This window comes from Leopardus geoffroyi, chromosome A1 (assembly GCF_018350155.1).
Source record: "Leopardus geoffroyi isolate Oge1 chromosome A1, O.geoffroyi_Oge1_pat1.0, whole genome shotgun sequence".
NCBI classification, from domain to species: Eukaryota; Metazoa; Chordata; class Mammalia; order Carnivora; family Felidae; genus Leopardus; species Leopardus geoffroyi.
The window spans coordinates 201,935,126-201,959,781 of NC_059326.1; the positions used below are offsets into that span (position 1 = coordinate 201,935,126).

Here is a 24,656-nt window from a genome sequence, read left to right on the forward strand (position 1 = left end):
AACCAAAGGCAATAAATACTTCCTTCTTATACTTGCTTCCTCCTCTATTGGTCACATTTGAGACACAGCAACACATTAGAACCTGCACCCTCACAGATCAGCCTCCACAGGAGAGGGCAGGGTGTTGGAGGGCGAAGAGTGGACCTGGGTGGGCAAACAGAAGGAATGCAGCCTTGTTCTAAAGGTGAGCTCTGCCAGCTGAATTATTGAAGCAGCTCTTGGTAACGGATGAACTCCTCTCCTGAGGCACTCACTTCAAAAAGCTCTTATTAAATAAGAATGGGGGGAGAGGGTTGAGCGAAATAGAAATTTATTTTTTATTCTTGGGAAACTTACTTTTTTAGCTGATGTCCCAATCCAAATCGCTCTTTTGTAGAAATCTGAAAGACATCCACAGTGGGCACTGCAAAGGAAAAAATAATCAGTCAAAATGTTGAGTTAAAACTGAACCATCAGCCAGGAATGACTGCAAAGTAATATATATGATAAACTATAGTATGTACACAAACATATATGTTTATCTATTATATAATACACAATACATAGTGATATACACATACATATTTAAAAATAGCATACACACATTCCTACATACATTGCTATTTATTTTGGAGATCACTCATGGTCATGACATATCATGTACTAATGCATAATATATGTGTATATAAATGTATAATATGTATAATGATGAAGAATGGCCAAAAAATACAGCAGTGTAAATGGCAATGTGTAGGACAGTTTGTACATGATTCTTTAAGTGGAGGAGAGACATATTTATACATACACAACCTTTTTTTGTTTTTACAATAAAACAATGTATGACGAGGCATAGGAGACTTTCTTTTCACTGGGTAGCCTGTCATGTGCTTCATATTTTTACCAGGTATATGCATTTCTGTAAGCTGGTAACTATGATGTTTGTGAATTTAATAAACTGTCAAAAAAAGTCACTCACCATTCATTATTCACAGGTTTTAAAGAATATCTGAGTGTCCACTGCACCAATCACTATAGATAGAATGGTAAAAAACAAAACAAAACAAAAACAAAACAAACAAACAAAAAAACACACACACAAGTCTTCTTGCCCCATGAAGCCTTGGTGCAGTGTAAGGAGACAGACAAAAGCTAGATAGACGGAATGCCCCATGGTGGTAAAGGTTCTGGAGGAAAAGAAAAAAGGGAAAGGGTCTTGGAGTAAAGGTTGTATGGGCATAGTAGGTTCCAACACTAGATAGGATGAAGTGTCCTAGCCAGAGGAAATCACCAGGGCACTGTCCCTGAGAAAGAAATGTGCTTCAATATTCTAGGAACAGCAAGGAGACCAGTGGAGCCAGAGAGAAGTGAACAAGGTACCACATTAGGAGAGAGGATCTGAGAAGGACTGTGGGTTGGCAGTGTAGGATCTTTGTAAAGAACATAGTACAAGTAGCAAGATCGCTCAGGAACTTATCAGAGTAACTGACAAGAGATGCTGTGGTTTGGATCAGTGGAGGTGGTGAACTGTCTTGTTAAAAGGACATTCACAAACTATGCACGTTTGACAGTGTAAACCAAACTGGTACCCCCAATTGCTTCACCCCCGTGTTGGCTGTTATTCTGGGACACAAACACTCTACTGATCAAAGAAAACTGGTGTTAGTATCATCTATCAGTTCCTTTCCTGAAAGCATTCTAATCCTTATATATAGAGTGAGGAACAGAGTGGACACTCTAATCGTCCCTGTTCCAAACCCAGGACTACAGAAATTCAACAATGAATAAAAAACCCTAACATCTTGAAAGTTTGGTGGAATTATTTTTTTTAAGAGAAAGATAACAAAATTGGAACATGCTGTGGTCTCTCTTAAAAGATTTAATGCCCTCTCTGCCCCTCCCCCGTTCATGCTCTGTCTCTCTCTGTCCCAAAAATAAATAAACGTTGAAAAAAAAAAAAGTAAAAAAAAAAGATTTAAGAACGGGGGGGGGCGCATGGGTGGCTCAGTCGGTTGAGTGTCCAACTTCGGCTCAGGTCATGATCTCACAGTCTGTGAGTTTGAGCCCCGCATCGGGCTCTGTGCCGACAGCTCGGAGCCTGGAGCCTGGAGCCTGGAGCCGGCTTTGGATTCTGTCTCCCTCTCTCTCTGACCCTCCCCCGCTCATGCTCTGTCTCCCTCTGTCTCAAAAATATATAAACATTAAAAAAATTTATAAAAAAATATTTAAGAAGGCACAATCTCTTCACAGGCAGATGAAAAAAGTGGGGAGATGGAGGCAGACAAACAAAAGGGACCTGGTTAAAAATAAAATGTAGAAAAATCTAAAATGCACTAGAAGAACTGAAATACTCACTGGAAGAAATTGTGTAAGATATACAGATAGAGAAAAGAGAGATGATAGATACAAATGTTCATCCAGAATATATAAATTAATCCTATAAACTAATGACACAAAGACCCAAACTTATTCATACCATGAACGCTTAGAAAATAAGCGTCAACATTTTACCAAAATGATAAATCTTATAGGGAAATGTAAGTTACAAACATTGGCTCAATTGAGATAAAATCTGAATGACCCAAATTTTAGAATATACTGAAAGAGAGAGTAACAACAGGATGTTACTTCCAAAAATGTTCCGAGATTCCAGTGATAAAACTTACATTACTATTACAATTAATTGCATTTAATGTGTTCAGTAGGTGTTAATAAACCGTGAAACTAGATGTGGAGTGTATTGGGATGCTGTACTACCTTTGCAATTTTTTGGTAAATCTAAAATTGTTTTTAGATTAATATTTATAAAAAATTTTAAATAGCCTTCTGATAACTAAAAGTGGAATATAAAAGTCCCATTAAGCCAACAATTAGCAAACAAGTACTCATGATTAAATTTAGCTAAACTTAGTGACCTCAGGCAGAAAAAAAAAAACCAAAGCACAGAACTATACTGATATATAAAACTAAAAACAACAAACAAATCTTCCTTTAACGGAAAAGTAAATATTACATTGGAAAGGCAGTAAGTGAAGGCTGCTTAAGATATTTGGAAATTATTCTAACGCTCTGATCATGTAAACATAGAGGTACTATTGATGAGATGATGTGCACAGAAAAACAGTTTTAATGATGTTGGCTGTTTATCACTTTAAACTAAAAGCAGTCTTGTGCTTCAGATCAGAAACTAGACTTAGACACGAATAACTGTGAAGAAAATACATAATATAAGAATTATAACACTCATGTCTTATTTCAAGTGTATTTCTTCATGTACAATGAAAATAATCCTTATCCTTAATATTAGAGTGGATTAGGAGGTGTAAGAACAGATATACTGTCATATTAGCCCTGGCCAAATATTACAGCTCAAGTAAGTATTATTCATACATTTCCAAAACCTAGGAATAAATGCTTTCAAAAAGAACTGCTAACTAGGTCAGTTTACATGTTGGATTAGTCATAAAACTTGCTTGAGGTAAGTTAAGACTGAAGTGTACCAATCAAAAAGAAATACATAAAAGATACCATTAAGGAAAAAAAGAAAAAAATAGCCCAATAAGTACACATAACAAAACACAAACTTAACACCAAAACCAGTGTCTTACAAACGAACAAAATTAAAACACTTCAGACACAAACTGGCAGAGGTCTCTGAAGTATTTTTACCTCTTTTAAGGCAATTATTATGACCCCATCAACTTCTACCAGGTCAAATTTGTCTTGTTCACAAAACAGAGAGTCATTCTCAGGTATGAAAAAAGGAAGCATCACCCTCATGTCTCTTTGGTTTACAAACTATTAAATAGGCAAATCAACTGACAAAAATGAAAAAAGGAAGACTAAATTATAGATGAGTTGTAATACCAAAGAATGCGTACTGAACAATAAAATCATCTAAATAGGAATTAGAATATAATTGTTAGAACATTTATAAAACCATGCAAACATAACAAATTTTTAAAGAGATACTGAGAAGGAAAAATCTCTGCCTAAAATTCAAGATTATATTTAAAAATTGAGTAACACTGGTAAGATTACATAAAAGTATGCCACATTTTCATCTCACACAGACGGAATAGGGTGAGCAGAGATGAACTGACCCAATTTTGCTTCTAACTCTGATAATTAAAAAAAAAAAAAAAGGTCAGACATGAGAGTTTCTTTTTCTTCTAATCACCATCAGAATAAAATCGAGTGGCCACGTATCAAATCCCTAAAGAAAGAAAAAAACAGCCATACAGCAGAGTATCCAGGAAAACCACAAAAACACATACACCTGGAAGGTGGAATATTATGCAGAGATTACAAATTGTTCTATTTTAGAAATTCAATGAGTTGAAGACAGTTTCATGACACTACATTAAGGTGCGTAATTCTACAATTCAATGTTAACTTTATGAAAACAAACCATGTGTGCACAGAAAAGAGAAACACCAAACTATTTACAGTGTTCTCAGTATAGAGGAATTATGAGTAATTCCTTTTCTTCCTTATTACTTTTTTATACATTTTTATTTATTTTTTTTTTAATTTTTTTTTTCAACGTTTATTTTTATTTTTGGGACAGAGAGAGACAGAGCATGAACGGGGGAGGGGCAGAGAGAGAGGGAGACACAGAATCGGAAACAGGCTCCAGGCTCTGAGCCATCAGCCCAGAGCCTGACGTGGGGCTCGAACTCACGGACGGCGAGATCGTGACCTGGCTGAAGTCGGACGCTTAACCGACTGCGCCACCCAGGCGCCCCTCATTTTTATACATTTTTAAATAATCACAATAAAAATATGTAACATCTATTTGTCTTTGCCTGGTGTTAAATCATGTCATGTTATTTACATGCAGTGTTGACTACTGAAGTAGAAATCATTGTCTCATTATGCAAAAATAGAAAAGAACTGACTCAACAGAAACTTTTTCAAAATGAGAGACCTTCCTATATATTCATCAACTTGAAAGGTCAGATATTTTTCTTATGTAAGAACTAACAGTAGATATAAGTTCTTTAATACGTCTAAGGAAAACGTGCCAACATCACAGTAAAGTACACGTGAAGATGGCCATGACTTTTAAGAAGTGATTCTAGGTGCGTTTTCAACTGCTTTGATCAATACAATCCAGTGGAAGATTCACTGTGCTTCTTTCCAGGTAACATCCGCATCCTGTCTCTGGGAACACTTGCTTTTGGACAACGGCCAGTCATCATGCTACAAGAAGCCTAAACCACATGAAGAGGCCATGTGGATGCAAGGTCAACACTCAAGTCAAGAGGCCCCAGCTGATATCCAAGATGATACACGCATCAATTACTAGATATCTCAAAGTCCAGCATCTTGGGCATCCAACCCAGCAGAGCCTTTCAACGGACATACGCTCCACCTACCATCTGATTTCAAAAGCATGGGGGACTCCAGTTGAGTTCAAACAACAGAGAGAGACAGTAAATTGTTTTAAGCCACTAAGTTTTGGGGTGGTTTGTTGTGCGGCAGTATGTAACTGGAAGACACAAGTAGATACAGTGTATCTGTGTGCATGCATGCGTAGACATGTGCACGCCCATCTGAATACATGCACAGGCATGTGTATTTGTATGGGAAATATATCTTAATCTAGTAAGTCTTGTCAAGATTTAATAACAGCATCCTTTGTTGTAAATAGTTATCACTTGAGAAAGAACGAAATCATCCCTTAAGACAGTGGAAAACAGAGGCGCCTGGGTGGTTAGGTGTCCGACTTCGGCTCAAGTCATGATCTCATGGTTCATGGGTTCAAGCCCCATGGTGGGCTCTGTGCTGACAGCTCAGAGGTTAGAGGTTGCTTCTGATTCTGTGTGTGTGTGTGTGTGTGTGTGTGTGTGTCTGCCCCTCCCCTGCTCATGCTTGGCCTCTCTCTCTCTCTCTCTCTCTCTCTCTCAAAAATAAACATTAAAAAAAAATTTAAAAAAAGATAATGGAAAACAAAAATATTACTAAGATCTCTATTTTCAAAAATAGAAGTAGGTTATATTTATAGTTACACTAAATTCATCAGTAATCAGAGGTGGGATAAGTAAACATTAAAATTAAATCTCAGAATCAGGGGCAAAAATAATTAAATCTAAGAGCAATCCAAAATATACTTACTGAGCTTGTATGCAAAGTTCTCTTTTAGGTTTTACTGTGTTTGTTTCACAGCAATTTGTCAACTTCTGAAACCTAAAACTAAAACGTTACATGTTTCTGTTTCCATTAAATTACAAACAATAAACCACCTTTGTCAGGACGCAAGTATACTTAAATACCATTATCAAGATAGCTGCCAATTATGTTCATAATTACCAGATGAACATTTTGCTTAATGCACAATTAATTCATATTTAAAATAATACATAGAAGGAAAACTAACCTGGACCATTTAAATACTGTGTAAGTGAACAGTGTAGTCGGACAATTATAGGTTCTGTTCGAATTACTTCCCAAGCCACAGCAATCTCCTCCTGTGCAAATATGTCAAAAGACGAATTAGTCATCTTTTAAAAATCTTAATTGTTTTCCCAAAATGAAAAAAAAATTTGATTTATTTTGAAGAAATACATAAATCATTAAGGCTCACAAATTACCTCAAAACCTATTGGTTTGGAAAAGAAAGTCAAAGTATTCGTAATTTTTGCCTCCTACATTTGAAAATTAAAGTGAAAATTTAAGATATAATGAAATATTATAATAAGAGCCCATAAGTTTCAGAATATATTAAAAGAAACAATGAAATATATATGTATGTATTTATATATATATATATATATATATATAACATATTTATTTATTTATTTATTTATGTGTATGCCAAATCTGTTTCTTCAGCCATAGTATTTCTTTATAATCACTTTAACAAAATCAGTATGTAACTAATAAGAGAAACAAATATTAAATTTCTTCCGACAGTATAAATAAGTGTTTAAATGTACCAATCATATTGTATAAAGTGATACTTACGTCAAGAAAGCTAACATCAATATGCAGGTCAATATCTACATCATCAATGGCTCCATATTCCCTGAAAGCAAAGATTCACACTAATTTTTACCTTGTCCTTAAAAGATAATGTGTGCAAGGTTAAGTCAAAAATTCAATTAAGAACTCATATCCTTCATCTCTGCCAACAGCTCAGAAGTGACCGGGGACACGAATTAACTAACTCCATGGAGTGGGACTGCTGTCTTCTGTGACTATTTATACCATCTAGACATCTTTCTATTTATATGTACAAACACTTGCATACATAAATTCAAGAACTGTTTGCTTCGTAAGTTCAAACATCCCCATTTCTCTGTGGCAAATTAAGCAATCTTCTCATATGACCACTTGGTTTTCATTGTGCTCTCTGAAGAGCTGCTTCGAAGGCACTTCAAAAAGGAGTTTCTGAAGGGGTGGGGAAATAATTTACTGTCACAACAGCGTGTCCACGATTTTTTCCTTCCATGCTAAACATCAGTGGTTCTGAAATGGACCCAGGTGTTCTGCCACTTAAATGTCATTATGTTCTGACAGGAAGTTCTAAAAGTCTGATACATCAAAATGAAAGCAAGTAACAATAGTATGTGCCACATGAAGACATTCTGAAAACTACCTTTTCTCCAGCCCAGGTAGTGCGGAAACCACCAGAGTTTTTTAAAGTTAATTAAAGAATATAAAAACAATAGCTTTTCCATATTCTCTCTATACACGTATCTGTATTTTTTATATTTTTACAAAATTACAAAGTCACAAATGTTATACACAGTGCGGGATAGAATTATACAGATAACTGAAATGATAAACGTTAAGCACTTATGTGCCAGAAATTAACCTAAGGATTTTACCTACATGTGATCATAGCACACTATAGATACTACCTACCACCTCTAACTCCTATATGCGTTAACTGAGTCCCTAACTTACCCATCATCACTTTGTAGATAGCCAAGGTTTAAACACATATATTCTATTTATTTATGCAGGTGATTAATCAGTTCAATATTCAATACACTATCACTCTGTTGGAAACCAAGTCAATTATTAATGGATGTTCTCATTAGGTCCTCAAAGCCTTATGACAAGGATACGATTATTATCCTCATTGGTAAATGAAGAAATTGAGGTTTAGAGTCTTGAAATCAGATACCAAGGAGCAGATAAGGAGTCAGTGGGGAAGTCAGGCATTGAATTCATGTCCAATTTCAAAGCTGTGTATAGTATCTGGCACATAGTAAGTACTCAATGACAATTTCTGTGTATTATATATTCAAGTAAAGCTAACATAATACACAACTGTGGCACTTGTATGGGGTTCAGAGAAGACATCTTTAATGATTAAATGTTTTTTTGTAATTTGACAGATAAAGGAATCAAAGGGGTTTGTGATGTTTGATGTCTGTGACACACAAAAAGCAGCATATTACAATATAAAAACTTAGCCTCTGTAGTTTCTCCATTGCCCCCTTAAAAATATATCAAAACCCTGACCACGTTTTCATTGTTTATGAAATTATACTTTTTGTTCTTTCATATAATATTTTTAGATTACATAAAGAACAAAAGGGATAAAAATGATTCACATAGGAATTAATTTTTCAAAAACACTGCATGGATCAAAACATCTGTGTTATTCATAAAGGATAAGAATATAACCTTATGCAAATTAGGACATGATTTGACATGCACATTTAGATACAAAGATCTTCCCATTTATTTATGAAATTACACAGACACTATGGCAAGAATAAGGACCAAGGAAATAAACCATCTCTTTAATGCCTCTGGTTCAGGGGTCAGTAAAGTTTCTGTGCAAAGGTCATAACAGTATTTTAGTTTTCAGGCCTTTTCTGGTCTCTGTCACATATTCCTCTTTGTTTTTGTTCTTTAAACCTTTTAAAAAGCAAACACTATCTATGGCTCACAGGCTATTCAAAAACAGGACCCTTGACCCAGTGGTCATAATTTGCGGATCCTAAACGTCAGCAAATTATTCATAAACATAAAAGTCCAGTACCTTTTGTTAGGTAAGTTAAAAGGAAGAACCACTAAATGTAATGATGAGGATCAATTATTAATGATGTTCAATAGATGTTTAAGTGGGGTGATAATTGTAACAAATATGTGGGAACCTTTGCCCAGGAGGATATTTGTTAGGTGCAGAAATTGGGGAAAGAAATGAATATTGAATAATAAGGAAAGAAATAAACTACAGCACACTGGTATGATTAAAACAATTTTTTTACCCAATATTAAAGAAGTTGATATAAAAATATTTACTACCCTGAGGGAAATGTTCCAAAATGGACTATTTGGAGCAAGCAGATTACCAAAAATACATCAAAATGAAAAAATGTTTTTAAGTAAAATCGAAATACCAAAAAAGTAAAAAAAAAAAAAAAAAAAGAAAAGAAAAAAAGAAAAGAAAAAAGTATTTACATGTTAACTATAGACTGTGGGTAAAACTTATTTTGTAAAAAATGTTATGTTTTCTAAAAACATTATCTATTTTTTCTGATTATAAAGGTAGTATAGGCTCATTTCATAAAATGTCAGAAACAGAAAAACAAACAAAAAGCAATGTGTCATACTACGACTCAGAGACAGTTATTTTTACATCTCATTCCATAAAGATATATATATGGAAATATATGTACAAGGATAACGTGGTGTACAAAAATTTTTGTCCTTCTCTATCACTTCTTCTAAAATGAGTGTTTTTCTATATGATAAAGTCCTCTTCAAAATTATAAAAAAAATGGTTGTATTTGTATAAATACAATTGTATAATAAAACAATTATACAATTATTCGGTTGCTGTTGATGTTTTTTACACTATAAATATGGATAAAAAAAAGTCTCTAGATAAAAATCTATGTGCATCTGTCTTCTCATAGAATAATTTCTAGAATTACTGGGTGAAATAAATAGTAGAAGTATATTCAAATAGAACTATATATATAATAACTATATAGAATAGAATAGAAAACAGAATACAATTACATAGAAAACTATGCAATTATATATACATACACTATGTATAACTATATATATATAACTATATATATATATATAAAACGATATATGTTATTTAACATACTAACTATATGTTATTTAACTATATATGTTAAGTATATGTGTTTTTTAGTACTATACACACTAACTGTGCATGTTATTTAATTACTATTTTAAAAAGTTATGGCCATCTGCAATCACAGCAGGTTATCACAGTGACCATTTCCCACATCCTCATCATCACCAGGCATTTGTTTCCTCTCGTCATTGCCATCTTCACAAGGGAGAATAACTTCTGTCTGGATTTAGTTACAATGGTAAGACTTTGGTGCACTCAGAGGCAGAGAAGGGAATCACAGACAACAAACACCAGGAAGAACCTTACCCACAGCTGCTTTCTTCAGAGTTTTCCAGACTTCAGCAGAATTTATCACACAGTTATGATGAGACAGTGGCATGTATTCTTTTAAAACCTTTAATATGTGAATTTTAAAATATTCTTTATATGATTTCTTCCATACTTTTGTGGTTAGTATCTTCCCAATGTCTAATACTATCAATTTATTTCAACAACAACAAAAAGAAGGAAATAAAGGTTTACAAGTGCTTTCCCTCACCACCACAGAGCACAAATACAGAATTCTAAGGAGGCACAGGCATTAAAGGTTTGCAATTAAGTGGATTCTGCAGGTGTAGATCTGTAAATAGTTACACTTTTTGTTTTTATGCCACACTTCAGAGAATTCACAACAGCTCTGCATATATGCAAACCAATTTCCGTTGTGATGCCCTCTTTATATAATGCCAGTAATTTCACATTTCCCGCTGTGAGATGACAAAGCGTGATTACAGTTTGTCCAGATGCAGCGACCCAGTCATCAGGATTGCTTCTATATCTGAATAACTTTCAGTTGCCCCGGATCTCATGAATAGCAAATGCAGAATCAAGTCAAAAGCCTGAAATATGAATGCAACTTGAATTGTGAAGCCAGATATCTGATTGTGTCCTGAATGCTGTATTGGGTTTATAATAACTCAAAATAATTTCATGCACTGCCTATATTTATTCACTGTGAAAAGATCACATCAAATTGAACCTGAATACTTTTTCAAGATAAGGGGAACAACACAGAAATGATCTGATGTAGTTGTTACACCCTGGAACTGAGAAAGGACTATTCCACAATTTTTTTCAGACCTCTGAGCTACTCTTTGGGCAGAAATCTGGTCATTTGATGTTAGGTACTTACCACGTGGCAGTTCATTTAAGAACATATGTATGAAATATATTTTTCTATGAATGTGTACTTTTGAGGGCACTACATGAAATCTTGGCAATTCGTCCTTTTATTTTTTAATGGAACTAACCAAGACAGCATCCTTTTTAATGAGATACAACATACATTACATAATCAATATATTAAACGTCAGACCGTCTATGCTGGTCCTTCATTCTCTGTAAAACTATATATAGCTTATTCATTATACTGTCGTGATGTTTTATAATACTATTTGATCAAAATTAGTGATTGTGCAGGTTATAAAAATATATTCTAGATATCTTAGCCTTCCCTTATTAGCTGTCAAGGGAATTACATGTACACATGCATACACGACACTTTACCACAGGTCCTTGGGAAATAAAACTCTATCACTATTTAGTTAATTCTTGTAGCCAATGACTGGTCAGTTATATTTTGAGAAGAAACATATTTTGTGAAGAAACATACACCTTCTTATGACATCTGAAACTCAACAGCTTGAATGTCTGTCTCCGCATGCCTACTCAATGTGTGTTTTTTGCTCAGTGTGGGAGAGATGTTTGTGAATGGGCCAAGAAATATGCAAACTCAGTAGTCAGAAAGAAATCTTGGCAGATGAAAGCATTTGCAAGATTGTATCCAAAGTGTTCTGAAGTTTCTCTAAAAGGCAACAGGACTGAGAGAATTTAAAAACTAGCTCCAGATTAAAAAAGGAAGCCCATATAAAGTGATAGTGTGTAAGAGGTTACAGTTGCTACAACTCCCCCTCAGCTTAAAAAAATCTTGGTTCTGCTTGAAGAAAGTACAAGTGACTGTCTGGGAGGTGACATTCTGAAGCTTTTCATCTAGATTATGGCCAGCGTTTTTGGAAAATACTCTCCTCTTTGTTTCTTCTATGTGCCTCCTGTCATCACTTTCCCTCCTTTTCAGTCAGACCATTTTTCTGAAGGCTCTAGAGGTGGGGCTGGGAGAATTAACATTCTGGAAAGGACACTGCAAACGTCCACGCCAGACCTTTTGATGAATGACGTACTTCAACGCAGGTTAAGTACGTTGTAGTAACAAACTTCTTCAAATGGCAGTGGTTTAATGCAAAAAAAGATTTGTATCTCACTCACACTACATAGTTACTATGGAACCAGAGGGCGGAGAGGAGATGCAACTTCACTGTGGTCACCAAGGAGCCCGGAGTGATGGAGTCAGGGGGGCAACAGGAAACCCTGCTTTGGTACCTCTGCTCACACTTCACTAGCCAAAACTAGCTGTGCCCACACATAGTATTAAAAGGGGCAGGGAAATAAAATTCTGCCATATGCCGGAGGGCAGGAACCAGATCAGTAAGTGGTCTTACTGGTCACTACAAATGGAAATACATAAACCCAGAGAAAGTGGTCTGTACCAATTTATGTGGGGTTTTTTCCCCCTTCCCTCCCCCTCTCCTCTCCTTTCTCTGTCTCCCTCTTTTTCCCTTAAGGAGGTATGTGAGCCTGAATCCTGTAGTGTCATCACCTCAAACCTTAAAAACTCCTCAGAATGCCCTGTCCTCTAGAAGCTCAATTCCCAAAGGCCCTGTTACAACTGTCCATCCCCAGAAAGTAATCAAAACTCAGAAGAGTCAGTCTTGCAATCTTCCAGCCTTCATTCAACATCAGGCACGATCAAAAGATTTTATTTTTAAAAGATTTTATATTACTCCTGTGGCTTCACCTTTTAAAGCAGACGATGGTATGATTATAAAGCAAAGGTTATTTCACAGGGGCTGGAAGTTTGAAGCGCCCTAAGCAAATTGTCAGAATCATTTCATTCCTGACTAAATGAGAATTTTGTGACTTGTAATTCGCTTCACCTTTCTAAAAATATTAATCTCAAAGTGTTTTCAGATGGCACTGATCAAATCCTTTTTTTTTTTTTTTTTTTGTAAATACAGGACTATAGGAGAAAATTTATAATGAAAAACATAAGTATATCTTCATTTTGCTGAATTATTCAAGATGAGACATGTTCATTCAGGCTGATAAACTAATAGTTTTTCGTGCTTTTCCCAGAGACCTAACTCACTTCCAATACAAGAGCCTATGGATTGGAATTGTCACCAGTGTTTAGAATCACAGTTTGATATAGCCAGGATTCTGCTTTTGAATGATATGGCCATGTACAGCAGAAATTACTTACTTAAGTAATAAACTGGTCATTAGTTTCTGTTTCTATATCCTCCTTCAACTGACTTTAAGAGGTTTTGTCTCAAGTGAAGCAATCCTAGTTATTTCCATCTCTTGAAGAGAACTTAGATGTGGTTAGCTGCCTTTCTCATTAGGTGTCACATAAAAAAAAAAATGACACCAAATAGCCTATTATGTAGATAGAGGTACTTTTGTTCTTCAAACTCCATTAAGTTCTTATAAACCTCAGTTAAGTAAAAAGAACAGCTAATTAGAACAGTCTGTTTTCAACAGACTAAGAACTTTGCAAGGAAGAAGATTCCAGGACCTTATGCCTAACTACTGCCTTTGCCATGTGCCCAAGCCTTAGTATTTCATCCTACACAGTAAATTCACTCGTATTTATTTCAAGTAAATCAGACTAGTCCTGCTGTGATTCATACTTTATACCATGAGGCCTCTGGGAGGTTATATATTCGGGAAACATCCTCTGTAGATAGAGTAAGTCTACAGCAGGCAGGAACATGGCTTATATTCATGAAGATTCAAATTGAATCAAAACTGGGGTGCCTGGGTGGCGCAGTCGGTTAAGCATCCGACTTCAGCCAGGTCACGATTTCGCGGTCCGCGAGTTCGAGCCCCGCGTCGGGCTCTGGGCTGATGGCTCAGAGCCTGGAGCCTGTTTCCGATTCTGTGTCTCCCTCTCTCTCTGCCCCTCCCCCGTTCATGCTCTGTCTCTCTCTGTCCCAAAAATAAATAAACGTTGAAAAAAAAAAAAAATTAAAAAAAAAAAATTCAAATTGAATCAAAACTTGTAAGTGAAATACGGAAGAGGGAAACAAAATCAAACTCTGTGACTTTAGATATTTCATTTGAATGAAATTCCAAATATTTATCCAATTTCAAGAGTTGATAAATTATCAATAATTTTATTAATAATGGAAAATACTAATAAAGATGATCATTGGTACTTAATAAATTCTTGCTGAAGAAACAAATTCACATACACACACACACACACACACACACACACACACACATATATATATATATATATATATATATATATACACACACACACACACACACATAACCGTATAGTTAGAGCTTAGACAGCATGGAAATATGTATTTAAAAAATCCTTCACTATATGAGCAATCAACATGTGCTAAGGTAATCCTCCCCCAAAATACGTATTTCAAATGAAAAGAAGTCGAATTGCATGTTGTATTCTATGATTAATTGTATCCATTTTTTTAGTGGGGGAGGGGATTAAATCACTGTGATCAAAGTTTTAAGCTGTTAAGCAAATTCTGACTCAAGTTAGAAAATTAGTCACTGTTTTGGATTATTTTTTTATTAAATCCCTAATGCCTTCTTCATTTATTCGTTCTAACACACTTACTGAATATCCACATTCCCTAGCCTGGAGCCATAGCAGAGATCAACTGAGATATAATTGCAGCTCATTTGCTAAAACCTTGAAAATTGCAAATATTTGCTTTTCCAAATATAATCCCAATCATTCTCACTCAACTGCAACCTACCAGAGCTCTGGGAGTGGGAAAGAGTGGATCTGTGCATACAACCCCAGCTTATTTAGGCTGCAGGTGGTGGTTTGTTTCTGAAGTTAAAATGAAACACTTGACAATTATAAATTTTAGTTGTGTGGTACTTTCCAACAAAGTATTTGTTTGCTCTCTCAAAATCTGGGTATGTCCATGGAAGAGAATGCAACCAGATAATGTGAACATCTTTCATGGATGTCACTGGAACCAATCAAGAATCCATCAGCCCATATTTCACATAGTCCCCTGTGCTATATTAAGTACCAAAATACAAGCATGGTTAAAAATCAAAACCAAACAAAATAAAGCGAACAACAAAAAGTGCGCTGTCCCAGGGGCACCTGGGTGGCTTAGTCAGTTGAGTGTCTGACTCTTGGTTTCGGCTCAGGTCATGACTTCACGGTTTGTGGGATCGAGCCCTGGGCCAAACTCGGAGCCGACAGCAAGGAGCCTGCTTGGAATTCTCTCTCTCTCCCCCCCCCCCCACCTCCCATGCACCGGCGCATACACTCTCTCTCTCAAAATAAATAAACTTTAAAAACCAACTGCACTGTCCCAGCAGTCACATAAGTTAGGATGAGGAGGGGAAGTAAAGCAATCATGCCAGGATATGAGAAGTATAATAAATGAGGATAGAGCCAAATGTGATGGGAGTCTGAAGGACAGAACAACTAAACTGCAGTGGAGATTCAAAGAAGGCTCGAGGAGTAGGTGGCCTTTGGACTGTGGCTTGAATAACAACAGCGGTGGGGTTGAGAGTGAAGCACCTCTTGGTAAGAAACAAGTCCAGATAAATTCCCAGGGTCAAGAGGGATCACAGAGAACTGGAGGACGGGGACATTTGTGGTTTGGGTGGGCAAGGTGGGAACCCAGGGCAGGCTGGGATAGGGCTCTGGAATTCCACTGCAAGTTGAAGGCTGCTCTTTAGGCAAAGAGAAAGAATCTGAAATAATCTGATCTGATTCACGGAGGGAAACTAAGATAGTGGCAGGAAAGAGTTTCTTTTTTAAATGAAGGAGAAAAAAAAAAAAAAAGTAAGGATAGTGGGGTCTTCTGAATAATTAAAAGCAGTAAATAATGGTCCAAAATTTATCACCAAATTATATATTAAGTAACTGAAAGATAAACTACATTATCATTCAAACAAACACTCTGCAAATTTATGTCCCTTTTTTCCTTTCTTTTTTTGGGGTCAGATCACATCACAGTGTGATCTCTGGACCTCAGTGGTTAATGCATTATTGACTTTTATTGTTCACGTGCATGTGCCCTTGATTTATGACTAACAGCACGGACCCAGCTGGCTAAATCTATTACAGGATTTGATTACAACGCTATTTAAGACTGATATTTTATCGAACTAACTCTCCAAATTAACTAATTTTTTAATGCATCAATGAACCCTTAAACCACATGTACCCAAAACAAAAATCCTTACAGCCATAAACATACTATCTTGTGTAAGTAAAAACACAGCAGAATGTCCTCAGAACTTTCAAATATAATTAGGCCCAAGAATACTTCCACTTAAACAACGCAACAGAAAAATCCCAATGACTGGCTTACCGAATTGTTTCCATTTTTATTCACGAGAGGTATTTACTTACCTGAGAGAAACTGCATGTGGCCCATATATCTCTCTCACTGCTGACAAATCAGCTTCAAGCTGTGGGTGCTTGTGCAGTTCCCCGTCATAGTTCACCTGATGGAAAGGGATGGTTTAGAAATGACTTACGGATGGTGAAGAGAATCAAAAGAATCAAATACAAACCGTCTCTTGGACAGGTGTTACCCTGCAGGTTGTGCCATAGACATTTCTCACTGAAAAATACAGAGAATACAGCAGTATATTCGCTAAAGTTCATAGGTTCGCCTATGTCTAGTATAACTTACTATGCTTGAAAGGAAAATTAGACTACCTTGATACAGGGAAAAGATCAATGTTAAAAAGAACAAAGTAGTGGCTGGCAGATAATCTGAAAACTTCTAGACTGAATATCTATACCGAGAAAAAGCATTTACTTCCCCTCTGCAAATACTAGCTGTGTAAACAAAAATCCAAACTGGAAGGATTATTTTGCATAATGTCGAAGCACAACACTGGTTAGAGAATCATTAGGAAAAGTATCCCATTGCTGGATGGGCATTCTCGGAGAGAAGAAGCCCAGTTGTATGTATATGTTCACGCCTCTGCAGCCTTGTTTATGCTCCATTGATAAATTACTGGTTTTTGATTCCAGAAAAGTAAACTGACCTGCATTCTTTTACACAATAATAAATTTGGCTTTAAAACACCACTCTAACATACTACCTTCCCATTATACTATCCAAGTTACAAAGCTATTTGATCAAGGGGTGCCAGGGTGGCTCAGTCAATTAAGTGTCCAATTTCGGCTCAGGTCATGATCTCACAGTTCATAGGTTCGAGTCCCGCATCAGGCTCTGTGCTGACAGCTCGGAGCCTGGAGCCTGCTTCAAATTCCGTGTCTCCCTCTCTCTCTGCCCCTCCCCTGCTCACAAGAGAGCTCTCTCTCTCTCTCTCTTAAAAAATAAACATTAAAAAAACTTTTTTTAATTAAAACAAACAAACAAACAAACAAACAAACAAACAAACAAACATAACAAAGCTTTTTGATCAAGGAATTTACAGAAACATGGAGCACCTGGGTGGCTCAGTCAGTTAAGGGTCTGACCCCTGGTTTTGGCTCAGGTCATGATCTCATGGTTTGTGAGATGGAGCCTGCTTGAGATTCTCGCTCTCCCTCTCTCTCTGCCCTTCCCCCACTAGCTCAATCTCTCTCTCTCTCTCTCTCTCTCTCTCTCTCTTTCTCAAAATAAATAAACTTAAAAATAATTTTTTAAAAAAGTTTACAGAGGGGCGCCTGGGTGGCGCAGTCGGTTAAGCGCCCGACTTCAGCCAGGTCACGATCTCGCGGTCCGTGAGTTCGAGCCCCGCGTCAGGCTCTGGGCTGATGGCTCAGAGCCTGGAGCCTGTTTCCGATTCTGTGTCTCCCTCTCTCTCTGCCCCTCCCCCATTCATGCTCTGTCTCTCTCTGTCCCAAAAATAAATAAACGTTGAAAAAAAAAAAAAAAAAAAAAAATTTAAAAAAGTTTACAGAAACGGAACAAGATGCCTTATATAGCCAAATCCTAAAATCAACTCCACGGTTTAAAATTTTAACATAATCCTGGAAAAATAGTGAATTCTTTTATATATATGGCTATGTCATTCTCATATATGTATAAATTATGATGTTTCTTCATCAACATTTTTCAACAAACACTTTACAACAGTGTAAGAGGAAAAGACAATGAATACAAACATTAAGGATGCTCAGTAATGAGGGACCATCAACATTGATAAAGGTTAATCATCTTCTATTCAGATTTTTTTTTTTAACGTTTTTATTTATTTTTGAGACAGAGAGAGACACAGCATGAACGGGGGAGGGGTAGGGAGAGAGGGAGACACAGAATCCGAAACAGGCTCCAGGCTCTGAGCTGTCAGCACAGAGCCCGACGCGGGGCTCGAACTCATGGACCGTGAGATCGTGACCTGAGCCGAAGTCGGCCGCTTAACCGACTGAGCCACCCAGGCGCCCCAATCATCTTCTATTTAAAACTAACCATCCATCCATGCTTTTGTTAGAAGTGTCATCGTCATCATTTCAAAATAATGACTGAGCCCAATATGCTTAAGAAATATAAAAGTCAAAAAACTTTTATTTTATGATACAATGCTGCTGCCCGCAAAATCTCAGTGATGAAGCAAGACAACTTCAGTGTGAGTGATTACAGTCAAAGAGTTGCAAAAGTAACCTTGATTTCTGAAAATATGTAGAAATGAGAAACGGAGAAATTATATAGGTTTCCAAGTTAGCTCCAGAACTAACACACAGGTCTCTCAGATCACAAGCACAGATTCCCACTAGGGCGTAAGGGCTACTGCGAACTCTGCGAGTGGGTATTAGACGGGTCTGATGTGCTTACCTGTCCTCCATAATAAAATTCTTCAGAATCATTATCACCTTCAGAATCTTCTTCCACCGTACTATTTTGTCTTGACTCCTTAAATAACAGATTAAGAAAAGAATTTTAATGGTCAGATTAGTTTACCTTCTTTTGAAAAGAAAGTAGCAAGTGGCCATAATAGATAGGTCTTGTGCTTGCTTATCACATGGATTTTATATAAAAAACGTGTGTGGTGTAGTACAAGCCAAAAACAAAAGGCAGTAAGAGACAGTTCTGTCAGTGTAGTAAGCTCTATTGTACATCTTTTTTAAAAGTTCTATTTCATTGATTTTGAGTTGTACAATTCACTATTTGATGTTTACATAAAACTATGTGTCATAAACTACAACTTTGGTTTTGTTCTGATAAAAACATCTGACAAGTTCATACTGATTCAATTGTTTATTAAAAAGTTCCTCAGCATTGGGGCGCTTGGGTGGCTCTGTCAGTTAAGACTCAGAGTTCGGCTCAGGTGATGATCTCATAGTTTCTGAGTTCATACTGATTCAATTGTTTATTAAAAAGTTCCTCAGGGGCGCCTGGATGGCGCAGTCGGTTGAGCGTCCGACTTCAGCCAGGTCACGATCTCGCGGTCTGTGAGTTCGAGCCCCGCGTCGGGCTCTGGACTGATGGCTCAGAGCCTGGAGCCTGTTTCCGATTCTGTGTCTCCCTCTCTCTCTGCCCCTCCCCCGTTCATGCTCTGTCTCTCTCTGTCCCAAAAATAAATAAAAACGTTGAGAAAAAAAAAATTAAAAAAAAAAAAAAAAAGTTCCTCAGCACTGGGGCGACTGGGTGGCTCAGTCAGTTAAGACTCAGAGTTTGGATCGGGTCGTGATCTCGTGGTTTTCAAGTTCGAGCCGTGCATCAGGCCCTATGCTGACAGCTCAGAGCCTGGAGCCTGCTTCAGATTCTGTGTGTGTCTCTCTCTCTCTGCCCCTGCCCCATTCATGCTCTGTCCCTCTCTCTCTCTCTCTCCCTCTCCCTCAAAAATAAATAAACATTAAAAAAAAAAAAAGTTCCTCAGCATTATTTATTTATCCCTGACCGTGCTCACTTCCACTGCCAACTCTACACAATGGTATGAAATAAAAGACACTCTAACTCCAATAATATAAAAATCAAATTATGAAAATAAATATGAATTACATTATGAAGAGAACTTTCTACATACAGAAATTATTTACTTTAGATTTCAGATTTCAAAAGGATGTTTAATTAAATATGCTTGAACTTGAAGTCTGAGTTTCTAATTAATGGAACCACATATGCTTTGTGTCTGAAGTTCAAACAGTAAAATTTTACCTAAAGTAACTAATGATGATATTCCCATACCCGGCCGGCTCTGTTAAAATAATTAGGAGAAAGGCAAATCCCATTAGACACAGGAATCTATCAACCCAATGTTTTGGAATCGTTTCTAAATTTCCAGACCAAATTTCAAATTCTTAAGGAAAACGAAAAACCTACAAAAGGGAATTTGGGTTTTATAAAATGCTAACAGATTTGGGTTTGGGGGCCAGTATTGCTAAATCTGTGGTTCTCACTGTGGATGAAGGAGAGTAAAGGGAACGATACAATACTAAGGGGCGGGGCGGGGGCTTTGTTCCGGGTGCGTAGTTTGAAAAGCAAAAAATTGTCAGTCCCGTTGCACTCATCTTGTTTTTTTTAACACCCCAGTGTTTATTGACTGATTCTAGCAGATTTTTTAAAGGTGAGGAAGGGGTAGCAGGAATTTGTCGTTGATGTTGTTTTAACATTGGCCACTAATAATAAGATTATATACCCATTCTCTTTGCTACCGTAGGTAAAGAGATCACCTTTTACAAATGAAATGGTAAGGGTTCCACATGCAGCTGTTAGAACTGTAAGTTACATAAGATGCTCCTCAGTCAACTACATTACTTGACCAAATACAGAGAATAAGTTAAGCTTTGTGTGCACTTGATTTAGATTTAAGCCAGACATTCTTTCTGTTAAAGGCAGCTTCCTTCTCAGGGTTAATTCTAGGTCACTACCCTTCCCCATACTTAAAAGTCTCTTGGCCACAAGCCTGTGCTTCATACTCTATATGCAGTCTTTTTTTTTTTTTTTTTTTTTAAATGTTAATTTATTTTTGAGACAGAGAGAGACAGAGCATGAATGGGGAGGGGCAGAGAGAGAGGGAGACACAGAATCCGAAGCAGGCTCCAACTCCGAGCTGTCAGCAAAGAGCCCAATGCAGGGCTCGAACTCATGGACCGTGAGATCATGACCTGAGCCGAAGTCCCAAGTTCAACCGACTGAGCCACCCAGGCGCCCCTACAGTCTAACCTAAATAGCAATGATATTAACTATAAATACAAGGTAAGTTTAAAATGTATTCTGTTTTGAATAAAGTATAAAATACGAAATGTAACCTCCATACCTCTCCATTTTCCTTCTGTAATTTTGATTTTATGGATAAGCAACAGTTAATGTCATTTGTCTTCCTTAATTCTGAAAGAAAGTTATAAAACATCATTTATAAAACATCACTTTAGTTTTCAGCAGGCTATTTATCAAATATTTATAAGTTTCAGTATAAAAACACGCCTCCGGTGATTCTCTCTTTGCCAAAAGATTAAGGAATGTTTTATAATTATATTATGTTAGGAAGTTACATGATATATAAGCTATTCTGATTTTTTCATTGCCCATCAAAATACGGTCAAACCAAAGTGCCACTACACAGACCCGTTCAGCTCTCGTTTATGTATTTCGTGGGATCTACATTGCCTTAAGTAAGCTTTTTAAATATTCATTTTGTCTACCAGTGTCATTATGCATGGAATATTTTCATAAGAGTGAATATCAACACAATGCATTTAAACAGGGCTTTTTTAAAGTCGTGTAAATTTATGTGTTTAAAAAGCTGTTGAAAAAACAAACTAATGCAAGTTAGACAGAAAATTTGTATGGGACACCAGATTTATAGATGCTAAAGATAAATATCTGTTACATGGGCTAAAAGAACAAAAATAAATAAATAAAGCTACCTATAGCCAAGAAAACATTAATCTAGAGTTTAAAAAAACAGTATATTCCTATTACCTGTTGCTATCCGGTGGAAAATTATTGGAATTGGCTCCGTAGTAACTAATACGTCTTCATCATTTTCTGAACTTGACACATACGTATTATCTGCAAAGAAATATGGACAATTAAAGGCATGGTAACCAAAAAAAATACACCCTTTATTAAAAAAAAGTTAAATTATATCCACATCGCTTCCATCACTCAGGAAGCACATACTACTGCTCTGGTTAATCTCAGAAAAAATTAAGTATACGTGATTTATCACAGATTTACATGTGATTTAATTTTAAATGGCCTCTTCAAAGACACTTGTGTCTCCTAGAGAAATACAGACTGCGGATAGAGACTGTTCCCCAAACAGGAAGCAGATACGGGGAGAAAGCTAAAACAAGAACATTTGGTGCAATAAAAAAATTCAATATCAAGTCATTAAAAAAACTGAACCAAAGCCTTGGTTGAAAATCATACCTCCATATTACTCTAATGTATATTTTTAAATGATATTGTCTCACAATTCTTCTTCTTCCATAAATTAATTCCATTAAATAATACTAAGCAAGTTGAATGCACAGAAAACATTAAATTATTCCACAGCTTTTTTATTCATTATTTGTTTTCTCCAGAAAAAAAATATTTTAATAAATTTGGGATTTTTTCCTAAAAATACAGATCTTTGTGTATATAATATAACATACAGCCATTTATTCTACTTTGTTCATTGACAATTACTGGGCATCTGTGAGACCGCTGTTTGTTACCAAATGCTTCACCAATTCATTAATTATGGTCCTATAACACTCTCATTGACACTGTATAAAATATAAAAAGTGTAAAATATTCCCAACAAATAATAGAAAGCTGTTATCAATTTCTGCAAAAGGAAATGAGCATTCTGACAACTGGCTGAGTATATGATAAAAGATCTTGAGCCAAGTTTTCATAATATTGTGTCAGTACAGTGAGAACACGATCTTTAACTGATCGATATCAAAGTCACTACTTTATTTGCAAAGAAACATCTGCACTGTGTTTAGACCTTGAGTGCAGTGAGTCGAGAGTGATATGTGTTCACAGCATAGTCTCAAAGACTCTCAATAGACATAAGGCTTTACTAATAATTCTGGAAGGTGAGAGGAGAGGAATGTGGATTAGATTTGAAACAAAACAGGTTTGCCTCATTACTTTGTTTTAATTACAAATTTTGCCTTGTTTCACTTTCAAGTAGCATTGAGGAGGGTGTGAGATTTTTGTGTTTATCAAGTGGGACCACAGATTAACAAACAGGTTTAATATAAATTTGTTTTAATTACTGTTTCATCACATTGGTTGAGACTTTGACCGTTTATCTGGAGTCTCTTCTGTCAATAACCTCATACTCTGAGGTGAAGAGTAAACCCCTCTATTAAAGCCAGTATTTCAATTTCTTAAACCCTCATTCAGAGGGTTACTGATCCAAAGTTATTTGCTACTGAATCAACTCAATTAGTTTTTCCCTGTAGATAATGTATTCCTTGAAGCAAACTTATGGAGAAAAGGAGTATTAAAAATAAAAGTGAGCATTAAAGCAAAAAAGTAATAGCTAACCACCACCTAGAAGGGGAGATCCCCAAAAATCCACAAAGTTCACACAGTATCATGCAGTATCTCAGTGTCATGGACGGGAGCATTTTACTAAATCTTTAAGAGGAAAGTAAATTAGGGCATTCTGTTTATGAAAACAAGGAAGTAAATAACTCAATTTAATGGATCCAATGGCTTAGGTGGTGTTGACACTACAAGGCAGTCAGCTTTGATTCAAGAGAATGTAATTTGAATTGAACGAATGAACACACGTTGCATAATGCTTTAAGACAGGATTATGCAGTCAAACACATCATTTTCTAAGAGGTTTTTTTTTTTTTTTTTTACCAGTTTGTATCTTGATTAGTGTTTAGGCATTTGAACACTTTCAATTTCTGTTTCTGGCTAAATTTACCCAAGCCAAAATGTTTTCAGGTTTCATGCCAATATCTATTAAATCATCATTACGACATCACAGGCCCGATCAAAGAGATATATATACCCGAGTGAAAAACAGAAATGTAGGACAGTAGACAAAGCACATAAAATCTAGACCCAACTACCAACTAGCTATTGATCCCTTTTAACTAACCCATGGTTGCTTTAGTTCTAAAGTGAAGGTCTGCTGATGCTCTTTGAGGATCGTCCCAGCTGTATGAATGAATTCTGTTTTCTCTTTTCGTTGTTCTTTAAATAATCATTTCTAAACCTTCCTCAAACTATTTTGACATCTGTAATAATAAAATCATCTTTGTTTAGACATGAGAAAGTAGGACATAAAAAGGATAAGGAATGCATTTAAGGTAACAGAATGAGTCAGTGACTGAATAGAATGTTTTCAAACTCAAATTCCTTCTCTGGAATTCTCCCACTTGACTCCAGAGGTGCCAATTTTTTTTTTTTGCCCCCGAAAATTCCGAGGACAGCTAAGTTCCTTAACGTGTAAGTTTTGTAGGGACCTATAGATCGTTATTAAAGGCTGTTAACAACGTGACTATTTTCTCTTCCCTGCCCTACCAGACTATGCAAGCCATTACTGGGACTTCCACGGACAACTGGGGCAA

The 24,656-nt window shown here is 36.3% G+C and overlaps 1 protein-coding gene across 2 annotated transcripts in view; it reads right to left on the reverse strand.

Annotated features, from left to right (window-relative positions):
• PARP8 (poly(ADP-ribose) polymerase family member 8) overlaps positions 1-24,656 on the reverse strand; it is a 184,009-nt gene that overhangs the window by 53,344 nt on the left and 106,009 nt on the right. Inside the window, exons 1-8 of one of the 2 annotated variants that reach the window (XM_045438423.1) lie at positions 24,185-24,390; positions 22,048-22,137; positions 21,383-21,453; positions 18,958-19,035; positions 16,575-16,669; positions 6,946-7,006; positions 6,359-6,449; positions 337-403 (exon numbers count right to left, since the gene is read on the reverse strand). In XM_045438423.1, the coding sequence (XP_045294379.1) occupies positions 337-403; positions 6,359-6,449; positions 6,946-7,006; positions 16,575-16,669; positions 18,958-19,035; positions 21,383-21,453; positions 22,048-22,137; positions 24,185-24,188 (557 nt within the window). In that variant the 5' untranslated portion in view covers positions 24,189-24,390. Of the gene's footprint in view, positions 1-336; positions 404-6,358; positions 6,450-6,945; positions 7,007-16,574; positions 16,670-18,957; positions 19,036-21,382; positions 21,454-22,047; positions 22,138-24,184; positions 24,391-24,656 lie in introns of those variants that run through there. The other variant, XM_045438414.1, reaches the window with a different exon arrangement.